Here is a 13586-nt window from a genome sequence, read left to right on the forward strand (position 1 = left end):
TGATAATGGGCCTCTGTACGCCTATGTAGATATTTCATAAAAAATCTGCCGTTTCCAGCTACAATAGTCATTTACAACATAAACAATGTCTACACTGTATTTCTGATCAATTTGATGTTATTTTAATGGACAAAAAATGTGTTTTTCTTTCAAAAACTAGGACATTTCGAAGTGACCTCAAACTTTTTAACGGTAGTATACATCTTCATGATGTATTGCTACACCATGTAGGAGCAGTATAGACCTAGTCTGTTCATTATATACATCTACATGATGTATTGTTACACCACGTAGGAGCAGTATGGACCTAGTCTGTTCATTATATACATCTACATGATCTATTGTTACACCATGTAGGAGCAGTATAGACCTAGTCTGTTCATTATATACATCTACATGATGTATTGTTACACCATGTAGGAGCAGTATAGACCTAGTCTGTTCATTATATACATCTACATGATGTATTGTTACACCATGTAGGAGCACTATAGACTTAGTCTGTTCATTATATACATCTATATGATGTATTGTTACACCAGGTAGGAGCAGTATAGACCTATTCTGTTCATTATATACATCTACATGATGTATTGTTACACCACGTTGGAGCAGTATAGACCTAGACTGTTCAATATATACTTATACATAATGTATTGTTACACCACATAGGAGCATTATAGACCTAGTCTGTTCATTATATACATCTACATGATGTATTGTTACACCATGTAGGAGCAGTATAGACCTACAGTAGCTAGCTACTTATTTAGATTTAGTTTGACTTAATGAAACTGCCTTAAATGTGCTGTAGTAAAAAAATATATATATTCGCACTAATCAATCAACACATTCCTGTCTTAGTATGTCTCAATATAATAGTATTATTTAATTAATTCCATTTAAAAGAATCTTTGTCTGAAAATAAATTGTGATCCTCAACTGCGTTTCCCACTCCAGTCAGCAGACGGCGATGTGCGTCTTTCAGGCGATGCTGCCAGCGTGACGTATAATCTAGTGGACGGTTCTTCATAAACAGCTCGTCAACTACCTCGGTAGCTTGCTAGCCAACATAGCCGAAAGATTCAAGCTATTTATACGCTTTCGGTCTATATTAGCTGCTGTGTTTTAGACACACGTCTGTCGTATCTACTTGTTAACCTATTTAATTTAATATTACGTTATTTTGTATTAGTCAGCTATAGTAGCTGGCTGGTTAAGTTAGCATTAGCCTAGTCGCTAATGATAGCTAGCTAGCTAACATCCCCGAACATGAGCTCCCTAAACTACTCCCCTTCTGCTAAAGAAGAGGTGGTCTGCTGGACGGAGGAAGAAGCTCTGGGGTTGAACATTGTCGTGAAAGAGGAGAAGGAAGAGGAGGATGTCACAGTAAAACAAGAAGTAGAGGTTGAGGCTGTTACAGTGAAAGAAGAAGAGAAAGACGTTTCAGTGAAAGAAGAGGAAGAGGCGTTCAGATTGAAAGAGGAGGAGGATGTTACAGTAAAAGAAGAGGAGGAGGTTACAGTAAAAGAAGAGGAGGATGTTACAGTAAAAGAAGAGGAAGATGTTACAGTAAAAGAAGAGGAGGAAGGGAAAGAGGAGGAGGCAGTTTTTGGAGTGAAGAAGGAAGGGGAGATTACTGTCACATTGAAAGATGAAGAGGTGGAGAACGGGGATCTGATTAACACCAGTAAGTACCGCCTTAAATGTGTTTTTAACTTTGAATATTAGGGGGTTGTCTCCTCAATACCTCATCAACGGAGGGCCCTGGGATGATGACTGATATGTGTAGTATCAGACGAAGTAGAGAACAAGCTACCCCTTGTTTTCTCCGTTCCGTTTCCAAAAAGTGACTTAACATATATATTTGAGAAGGGTCTATCTGCTGACCGCAGACTGAGGGACACGGCATGTAGTGATTTTCATGTAGTGATGATTTACTACACACCGGGCCCCCCAATAGTGCCATGTGAGAGTTTGGTTGGCTACACCAAAGAATATGGATATACTGACAAGATGTCTCTCCGCCCTAACAAAGGGAGGTCGTTGTTCACAAAGCTTCACTGCGGGTTGTCTAGCTCCCGCCTATCCTTTCTTTGGATTGGTGGATAGATCTTATTCTTGTAATCTATTGTTTATATTCTATGAGGGTTGTTGTGGTCAACCGCCTGTATTCAATGGAGAGAGATGCTAAGCTACTAGCATGAATATGCATAGTGATCTGGAGACAACTCCTATAGTGTTTTTATTACCCTCCAGGCGAGCTTCAATGCCATACAACCCTCCTTCCGTGGCTTCCAATTGCTCTTAAATACAAGTAAAACTAAATGCATGTTCTTCAACCGATCGCTGCCTGTCCAACATCACTACTCTGGACGGCTCTGACTTAGAATATGTGGACAACTACAAATACCTAGGTGTCTGGTTAGACTGTAAACTCTCCTTCCAGACTCACATCAAACATCTCCAATCCAAAGTTAAATCTAGAATTGGCTTCCTATTCCGCAACAAAGCATCCTTCACTCATGCTGCCAAACATACCCTTGTAAAACTGACCATCCTACCAATCCTCGACTTCGGTGATGTCATTTACAAAATAGCCTCCAATACCCTACTCAATAAATTAGATGCAGTCTATCACAGTGCCATCCGTTTTGTCACCAAAGCTCCATATACTACCCACCACTGCGACCTGTACGCTCTCGTTGGCTGGCCCTCGCTTCATACTCGTCACCAAACCCACTGGCTCCAGGTCATCTACAAGACCCTGCTAGGTAAAGTCCCCCCTTATCTCAGCTCGCTGGTCACCATAGCAGCACCCACCTGTAGCACACACTCCAGCAGGTATATCTCTCTGGTCTCCCCCAAAACCAATTCTTCCTTTGGCCGCCTCTCCTTCCAGTTCTCTGCTGCCAATGACTGGAACAAACTACAAAAATCTCTGAAACTGGAAACACTTATGTCCCTCACTAGCTTTAAGCACCAGCTGTCAGAGCAGCTAATAGATTACTGCACCTGTACATAGCCCATCTATAATTTAGCCCAAACAACTACCTCTTTCCCTACTGTATTTATTTATTTATTTATTTGCTCCTTTGCACCCCATTATTTCTATCTCTACTTTGCACATTCTTCCACTTCAAATCAACCATTCCAGTGTTTCACTTGCTATATTGTATTTACTTCGCCACCATGGCCTTTTTTTGCCTTTACCTCCCTTATCTCACCTCACTTGCTCACATTGTATATAGACTTATTTTTCTACTGTATTATTGACTGTATGTTTGTTTTACTCCATGCTTTGCTTTATCTTGGCCAGGTCGCAATTGTAAATTAGAATGTGTTCTCAACTTGCCTACCTGGTTAAATAAAGGTGAAATAAATAAATAATTAAATAAAATAAAATAAAAGTTGTCTGTGTCCACATAACAACTTAAGCATTACGAAACTTATATTAGATCAAGTAAACCTCACCCAGCAAATAAGCCATTCATTTTGTTGTTGACCAAATTCGACACTTTCCACACTGTGTTGATAATTGTTTCCACTTGGATACAACCTACTGTAGCCAACTGGCATGTCCTAGAGAGATAAAACCTACTGTAGCCTACTGCCATGACCTAGAGAGATACAACCAACTGTAGCCTACTGGCATGACCTAGAGAGATACAACCTACTGTAAGCTACTGGCATGACCTAGAGAGATACAACCTACTGTAAGCTACTGGCATGACCTAGAGAGATACAACCAACTGTAGGCTACTGGCATGACCTAGAGAGATACAACCTACTGTAGCCTACTGGCATGACCTAGAGAGATACAACCTACTGTAACCTACTGGCATGACCTAGAGAGTTACAACCTACTGTAGCCTACTGGCATGACCTAGAGATACAACCTACTGTAACCTACTGGCATGACCTAGAGAGTTACAACCTACTGTAGCCTACTGGCATGACCTAGAGATACAACCTACTGTAACCTACTGGCTTGACCTAGAGAGTTACAACCTACTGTAGCCTACTGGCATGACCTAGAGAGATACAACCTACTGTAGCCTACTGGCATGACCTAGAGAGATACAACCTACTGTAACCTACTGGCATGACCTAGAGAGATACAACCTACTGTAGCCTACTGGCATGACATAGAGAGATACAACCTACTGGAACCTACTGGCATGACCTAGAGAGATACAACCTACTGTAACCTACTGGCATGACCTAGAGAGTTACAACCTACTGTAGCCTACTGGCATGACCTAGAGAGATACAACCTACTGTAACCTACTGGCATGACCTAGAGAGATACAACCTACTGTAACCTACTGGCTTGACCTAGAGAGTTACAACCTACTGTAGCCTACTGGCATGACCTAGAGAGATACAACCTACTGGAACCTACTGGCATGACCTAGAGAGATACAACCACTTGGATACAACCTACTGTAGCCTACTGGCATGACCTAGAGAGATACAACCTACTGTAGCCTACTGGCATGACCTAGAGAGATACAACCTACTGTAACCTACTGGCATGACCTAGAGAGTTACAACCTACTGTAGCCTACTGGCATGACCTAGAGAGATACAACCTACTGTATGCTACTGGCATGACCTAGAGAGATACAACCTACTGTAACCTACTGGCATGACCTAGAGAGATACAACCTACTGTAGCCTACTGGCATGACCTAGAGAGATACAACCTACTGTAACCTACTGGCATGACCTAGAGAGTTACAACCTACTGTAGCCTACTGGCATGACCTAGAGAGTTACAACCTACTGTAGCCTACTGGCATGACCTAGAGAGATACAACCTACTGTAACCTACTGGCTTGACCTAGAGAGTTACAACCTACTTTAGCCTATAGGCATGACCTAGAGAGATACAACCTACTGTAACCTACTGGCTTGACCTAGAGAGTTACAACCTACTGTAGCCTACTGGCATGACCTAGAGAGTTACAACCTACTGTAGCCTACTGGCTTGACCTAGAGAGTTACAACCTACTGTAACCTACTGGCATGACCTAGAGAGATACAACCTACTGTAACCTACTGGCATGACCTAGAGCGTTACAACCTACTGTAACCTACTGGCATGACCTAGAGAGATAAAACCACTTGGATATAACCTACTGTATGCTACTGGCATGACCTAGAGAGATACAACCTACTGTAACCTACTGGCATGACCTAGAGAGATACAACCTACTGTAACCTACTGGCTTGACCTAGAGAGTTACAACCTACTGTAGCCTACTGGCATGACCTAGAGAGATACAACCTACTGGAACCTACTGGCATGACCTAGAGAGATACAACCTACTGTAACCTACTGGCTTGACCTAGAGAGTTACAACCTACTGTAGCCTACTGGCATGACCTAGAGAGATACAACCACTTGGATACAACCTACTGTAGCCTACTGGCATGACCTAGAGAGATACAACCTACTGTAACCTACTGGCATGACCTAGAGAGTTACAACCTACTGTAGCCTACTGGCATGACCTAGAGAGTTACAACCTACTGTAGCCTACTGGCATGACCTAGAGAGTTACAACCTACTGTAGCCTACTGGCATGACCTAGAGCGTTACAACCTACTGTAACCTACTGGCATGACCTAGAGAGATAAAACCACTTGGATATAACCTACTGTATACTACTGGCATGACCTAGAGAGATACAACCTACTGTAACCTACTGGCATGACCTAGAGAGATACAACCTACTGTAACCTACTGGCATGACCTAGAGAGATACAACCTACTGTAACCTACTGGCATGACCTAGAGAGTTACAACCTACTGTAGCCTACTGGCATGACCTAGAGAGTTACAACCTACTGTAGCCTACTGGCATGACCTAGAGAGATACAACCTACTGTAACCTACTGGCTTGACCTAGAGAGTTACAACCTACTGTAGCCTACTGGCATGACCTAGAGAGATACAACCTACTGGAACCTACTGGCATGACCTAGAGAGATACAACCTACTGTAACCTACTGGCTTGACCTAGAGAGTTACAACCTACTGTAGCCTACTGGCATGACCTAGAGAGATACAACCACTTGGATACAACCTACTGTAGCCTACTGGCATGACCTAGAGAGATACAACCAACTGTAGCCTACTGGCATGACCTAGAGAGATACAACCTACTGTAAGCTACTGGCATGACCTAGAGAGATACAACCTACTGTAAGCTACTGGCATGACCTAGAGAGATACAACCAACTGTAGGCTACTGGCATGACCTAGAGAGATACAACCTACTGTAGCCTACTGGCATGACCTAGAGAGATACAACCTACTGTAACCTACTGGCATGACCTAGAGAGTTACAACCTACTGTAGCCTACTGGCATGACCTAGAGATACAACCTACTGTAACCTACTGGCATGACCTAGAGAGTTACAACCTACTGTAGCCTACTGGCATGACCTAGAGATACAACCTACTGTAACCTACTGGCTTGACCTAGAGAGTTACAACCTACTGTAGCCTACTGGCATGACCTAGAGAGATACAACCTACTGTAGCCTACTGGCATGACCTAGAGAGATACAACCTACTGTAACCTACTGGCATGACCTAGAGAGATACAACCTACTGTAGCCTACTGGCATGACATAGAGAGATACAACCTACTGGAACCTACTGGCATGACCTAGAGAGATACAACCTACTGTAACCTACTGGCATGACCTAGAGAGTTACAACCTACTGTAGCCTACTGGCATGACCTAGAGAGATACAACCTACTGTAACCTACTGGCATGACCTAGAGAGATACAACCTACTGTAACCTACTGGCTTGACCTAGAGAGTTACAACCTACTGTAGCCTACTGGCATGACCTAGAGAGATACAACCTACTGGAACCTACTGGCATGACCTAGAGAGATACAACCACTTGGATACAACCTACTGTAGCCTACTGGCATGACCTAGAGAGATACAACCTACTGTAGCCTACTGGCATGACCTAGAGAGATACAACCTACTGTAACCTACTGGCATGACCTAGAGAGTTACAACCTACTGTAGCCTACTGGCATGACCTAGAGAGATACAACCTACTGTATCCTACTGGCATGACCTAGAGAGATACAACCTACTGTAACCTACTGGCATGACCTAGAGAGATACAACCTACTGTAGCCTACTGGCATGACCTAGAGAGATACAACCTACTGTAACCTACTGGCATGACCTAGAGAGTTACAACCTACTGTAGCCTACTGGCATGACCTAGAGAGTTACAACCTACTGTAGCCTACTGGCATGACCTAGAGAGATACAACCTACTGTAACCTACTGGCTTGACCTAGAGAGTTACAACCTACTTTAGCCTATAGGCATGACCTAGAGAGATACAACCTACTGTAACCTACTGGCTTGACCTAGAGAGTTACAACCTACTGTAGCCTACTGGCATGACCTAGAGAGATACAACCTACTGTAGCCTACTGGCTTGACCTAGAGAGTTACAACCTACTGTAACCTACTGGCATGACCTAGAGAGATACAACCTACTGTAACCTACTGGCATGACCTAGAGCGTTACAACCTACTGTAACCTACTGGCATGACCTAGAGAGATAAAACCACTTGGATATAACCTACTGTATGCTACTGGCATGACCTAGAGAGATACAACCTACTGTAACCTACTGGCATGACCTAGAGAGATACAACCTACTGTAACCTACTGGCTTGACCTAGAGAGTTACAACCTACTGTAGCCTACTGGCATGACCTAGAGAGATACAACCTACTGGAACCTACTGGCATGACCTAGAGAGATACAACCTACTGTAACCTACTGGCTTGACCTAGAGAGTTACAACCTACTGTAGCCTACTGGCATGACCTAGAGAGATACAACCACTTGGATACAACCTACTGTAGCCTACTGGCATGACCTAGAGAGATACAACCTACTGTAACCTACTGGCATGACCTAGAGAGTTACAACCTACTGTAGCCTACTGGCATGACCTAGAGAGTTACAACCTACTGTAGCCTACTGGCATGACCTAGAGAGTTACAACCTACTGTAGCCTACTGGCATGACCTAGAGCGTTACAACCTACTGTAACCTACTGGCATGACCTAGAGAGATAAAACCACTTGGATATAACCTACTGTATACTACTGGCATGACCTAGAGAGATACAACCTACTGTAACCTACTGGCATGACCTAGAGAGATACAACCTACTGTAACCTACTGGCATGACCTAGAGAGATACAACCTACTGTAACCTACTGGCATGACCTAGAGAGTTACAACCTACTGTAGCCTACTGGCATGACCTAGAGAGTTACAACCTACTGTAGCCTACTGGCATGACCTAGAGAGATACAACCTACTGTAACCTACTGGCTTGACCTAGAGAGTTACAACCTACTGTAGCCTACTGGCATGACCTAGAGAGATACAACCTACTGGAACCTACTGGCATGACCTAGAGAGATACAACCTACTGTAACCTACTGGCTTGACCTAGAGAGTTACAACCTACTGTAGCCTACTGGCATGACCTAGAGAGATACAACCACTTGGATACAACCTACTGTAGCCTACTGGCATGACCTAGAGAGATACAACCTACTGTAACCTACTGGCATGACCTAGAGAGTTACAACCTACTGTAGCCTACTGGCATGACCTAGAGAGTTACAACCTACTGTAGCCTACTGGCATGACCTAGAGAGTTACAACCTACTGTAGCCTACTGGCATGACCTGGAGAGATACAACCTACTGTAACCTACTGGCATAACCTAGAGAGTTACAACCTACTCTAACCTTCTGGCATGACCTAGAGAGTTACAACCTACTGTAACCTACTGGCATGACCTAGAGAGATACAACCTACTGTAACCTACTGGCATGACCTAGAGAGATACAACCTACTGTAACCTTCTGGCATTACCTAGAGAGATACAACCTACTGTAGCCTACTGGCATGACCTAGAGAGATACAACCTACTGTAGCCTACTGGCATGACCTAGAGAGATACAACCTACTGTAACCTACTGGCATGACCTAGAGCGTTACAACCTACTGTAACCTACTGGCATGACCTAGAGAGATAAAACCACTTGGATATAACCTACTGTATCCTACTGGCATGACCTAGAGAGATACAACCTACTGTAACCTATTGGCATGACCTAGAGAGTTACAACCTACTGTAGCCTGCTGGCATGACCTAGAGAGTTACAACCTACTGTAGCCTACTGGCATGACCTAGAGAGATACAACCTACTGTAGCCTACTGGCATGACCTAGAGAGATACAACCTACTGTAACCTACTGGCATGACCTAGAGAGTTACAACCTACTGTAACCTATTGGCATGACCTAGAGAGTTACAACCTACTGTAGCCTACTGGCATGACCTACAGAGATACAACCTACTGTATCCTACTGGCATGACCTAGAGAGCTAAAGTTGTAAAATTCCTTGATTTTAAATGAATATTTTCCAGTTATAATGATAATTTGTATCTTCCTATCCACATGTTGGATCCCTCTGCTTTGTCGTCCGCTCTACACCAATAACAGACAACTACTGTGGGCCTCCCAATCATACAGCCTGGATACAGCCTGGATTCAAACCATGGACTGTAGTGATGCCTCTTGCACTGAGATGCAGTGGTTTAGACCGCTGCATCCGTGTGTGTTAACTATTTAACTGTACTAGAATGCTTAAAAGACTGCTAAAATTTTACATATCGGTAATCGGTATCGTTTTTTGGGCAAGGAAAATATTGGATATCGGTATTGGCCCAAAATGTAATATCGTTCTCAGGATATTACTGCAAGAAACCCCCTCTAAGCTCACACAGCTCTCCTGCACCTTTATCAGATCAGCAGCGATTCACGTCAGCCTCCAGCGAGGTCGTCAGGTGTAAAGTGCTGCAATCATCATGGTGTGGAACTGTTGTTTTGAGTGAGGCAATAACAGGCACAGTCTCGTTTCACAAATTAGTTCAATCTGCTTTGAAAGTATCAGAAACCTCTTGTATTCAGGTCTGAATTGTAGCCACTATCTCCGAGCATAGTAGCTTGATGGTCTCGATGTTCATTTTAGCGCCCCCAGACAAAACCGCACACCCGGGCAAAGTGCAAGTCTCTGGGGTTTCAGTGTCAGGAGAGGGCGGTGATGAAACTGGGTCTTGATTTTAATGAACTCCCCCAAAACAAGAACAAATCTGAACCAAACATAGACTCATATGTTTCACAAGTTTGGCCACACAGTACAGCACAGTAGACAACTAAGTAACTAGATACTCTGTTTGTCTTTGACAGGAGAGAGACCAGACTCTCCCTCTGACAGCAGGAAGAGTCCTTCAGGGGAATCAGACCCAGAGATGCCCAAAGCAACAGGAGGACGTCACTGCTCCCACTGTGGAAAGAGTTTTACAAAGTTAGGGAGCCTGAAGAAACATGAGAGGACACACACAGGAAAAAAGACTTTCCAATGTTCCCAGTGTGGAAAAGGTTTTCTTTGGTTATATCACCTGAATAGGCATGAGAGGACACACACAGGAGAAAAACCTTTCCAATGCTCCCATTGTGGAAAAAGTTTTAACGAATTAGGGTACCTATTAATACATAAGAGAATACACTCTGGAGAGAAGCCTTACCACTGCTCCAAATGTAGAATGACTTTTACCTGGTTAGGGAGCCTTAAAACGCATGAGAGAATACACACTGGAGAAAATCCTTTCCAATGTTCCCACTGTGGAAAGAATTTTACCCAGTTAGGGAACCTAAATCGGCACAAGAGGACACACACAGGAGAGAAGCCTTACCAATGCTCTCAGTGTAGAAAGAGTTTTAGGGGTTTAGTGAGCCTGAAACAGCATAAGAGAATACACACAGGAGAGAAGCCGTATCACTGTTCCCAGTGTGGAAAGAGTTTTAGATGGTTAGGGACTTTGAAAATGCATGAGAGGACACACACAGGAGAAAAACCGTACCAATGCACCATGTGTGGAAAGAGATTTACCCAGTTAAAGTCCATGAAATTACATGGGAGAATACATACAGGAGAGAAGCCTTACCACTGCTCCCACTGTGGAATGACTTTTACCTGGTTAGTAAACATGAAAACTCATGAGCGAATACACACAGGAGAGAAGCCTTATCAATGTTCCCAGTGTGGAAAGAATTTTAGGGGTTTAGTGAACCTGAAACAGCATGAGAGGACACACCCGCAAGAAAAGCCTTACCAATGCTCCCTGTGTGGAAAGAGTTTTACAAAGTTAGGGGGTCTGACAAGGCATGAGAGGACACACACAGGAGGGGATAAGACGTATCACTGCTCCCTGTGCGGAAAGACATTTAACAGGTTAAGGCATCTGAATAAGCATGAAAGAATACATACACAGGAGGAGACAACATACCACTGCTCTCATTGTGGAAAGACATTTTCCCAGTCAGAGGACCTGAAAGCACATGAGAGAATAGAGAGGCTTTGTTCTGACTTGTGTTTTTGACTGAGAATTTGTGTTTTTGTACATACCACATGAAATCATATTGTTTATATGAAGTCTAAAACAAAATAGGTTTACTTAAAAAAATGTTTGTTTCGTTTCTAAAATGAGATTTAAAAAAAAAAAAAGATGTACATTGATATTTTGTATACAAGTATACAGGTTTCAGGCTCATACAGCGCAGGTGCATAATTTTCCACGATAGTAAGTAAGTAGCCTTGCAGGAGCCTTGGCTTGTCTGATCCAGAACAGCTCATAGTAACAGGAGCCTATCTCCTGTTTCTGTACAGGACTCTAGTCTATACATTACCACAGTATAGTAACAGGATTCTAGTCTATACAGTACCACAGTATAGTAACAGGAGTCTAGTGTATACAGTACCACAGTATAGTAACAGGACTCTAGTCTATACAGTCCCACAGTATAGTAACACGAGTCTATCTCCTGGTTCTTTAGTGAGGCATCTTGATGTACAGTACTTCCCCTGGACAGGACTCTAGTCTATACAGTACCACAGTATAGTAACAGGGGTCTAGTCTATACAGTACCACAGTATAGTAACAGGAGTCTAGTCTATACAGTACCACAGTATAGTAACAGGAGTCTAGTCTAGTGAGTGAGTGAGGCAGCTTGTTACTTTGATTTCTTATTTGTATTTTTTTTATTTTTAAACTGCATTGTTGGTTAGGGCTTGTAAGTAAGTATTTCACTGTCAGGTCTACACCTGTTGGTTAGGGCTTGTAAGTAAGTATTTCACTAAGGTCTACACCTGTTGTATTTGGCGCATGTGACTAATAAAGTTTGATTTGATAGTCTATTAAGTTGTAATATAGATTAATGGAATTTTGCATTTCTTGATTCCAGCCTTGAAACCTCTTGAATTGGATTTGATATATGATTTAAATATTGCTAAATTAATTTAATTGGATACAGTTGCAGATAAACATATTGCCACCCTTGCACCTTTCTTAAATAATGACCTATTTCTTCTAAAATAAGTTGAAATTGATGGTCTCCACACCTTATAGGATTCCCAACATTGCAGAACCAATACATTTGATGTTAACTTAAGTTTACATTCGGCTAAATCAGCCACCCCCATTGCTGACAGGTGTATAAAATCGAGCACACAACCATGCAATCTCCATAGACAAACATTGGCAGTAGAATGGCCTTACTGAAGAGCTCATTGACTTTCAACGTGGCACTGTCATAGGATGGCACCTTTCCAACAAGTCAGTTTGTCAAATTTCTGCCCTACTTGAGCTGCCCCGGTCAACTGTAAGTGCTGTTATTGTGAAGTGGAAACGTCTAGGAGCAACAATGGCTCAGCCGCGAAGTGGTAGGCCACACAAGCTTACAGAACGGGACCGCTGAGTGCTGAAGCGCGTAGCACATAAAAATCGTTTATCCTCGGTTGCAACACTCACTACCAAGTTCCAAACTGCCTCAGGAAGCAATGTCAGCACAAAAACTGTTCGTCGGGAGCTTCTTGACTATCCACACATTACGCATTCACACACACACAGCAGCCTAGCCTGAAAATATTTTTGATATCTCGGATTGTTCTGAGAAATATTTCCAGGCTCCACTGGCATGGAATCTCCCAGGATAAACATCCATGCTCTCCTCCCAGAGGTTATGACAACACAACATCAAACACCGTAAATACACAACTTGATGCAACCACATGAAACGGTTGGGAGCATGTTTTCATTGGCCAGTGAGAGGTCAAGCCCTCGCCACAGCTACAACTTATTTATCAGAATTGCTGCTGTAAAAATAGCTACATTATTTCTGACACCCACAACTCAGCTGCACCATGCGAGTTTTTTAAGATTTATGTTTGGTTTGTTAAAATAGAATCTTTAGTCTTGGGTCCCTGCATTTTTTAAAAATTTCTTTACTTTTGATATTGAACACTGCATTGTTGTTGAGGAAGAGCTTGCAGGTAACGGGGCGTTTATACTATTGGTAAAACATGTGGATAACCACGCTAGCTTCGCTTTCGTGTGGCGCCAGCAAGTATAATAGGTAGTGCTAGGTATCAACAGC

At 42.9% G+C, this 13586-nt stretch overlaps 1 protein-coding gene across 1 annotated transcript; it reads left to right on the top strand.

Moving 5' to 3' along the window:
• Positions 1-1647: 1647 nt before the first annotated feature.
• On the top strand, positions 1648-12117 carry LOC120039699 (zinc finger protein 239-like). The gene is made up of 2 exons (XM_038985106.1): positions 1648-1690; positions 10341-12117. The coding sequence occupies exon 2, from the start codon at positions 10403-10405 to the stop codon at positions 11531-11533; it is 1131 nt and encodes a 376-aa protein (XP_038841034.1). The 5' UTR covers positions 1648-1690; positions 10341-10402; the 3' UTR covers positions 11534-12117.
• Positions 12118-13586: the final 1469 nt, after the last annotated feature.

The sequence above is a fragment of the Salvelinus namaycush genome, unplaced genomic scaffold (assembly GCF_016432855.1).
Source record: "Salvelinus namaycush isolate Seneca unplaced genomic scaffold, SaNama_1.0 Scaffold292, whole genome shotgun sequence".
Taxonomy (NCBI): Eukaryota; Metazoa; Chordata; class Actinopteri; order Salmoniformes; family Salmonidae; genus Salvelinus; species Salvelinus namaycush.

Excerpts from the sequence above, each read along its gene's own strand:
- LOC120039699 (XM_038985106.1), top strand. The coding sequence starts at position 10,403 with ATGCCCAAAGCAACAGGAGGACGTCACTGCTCCCACTGTGGAAAGAGT.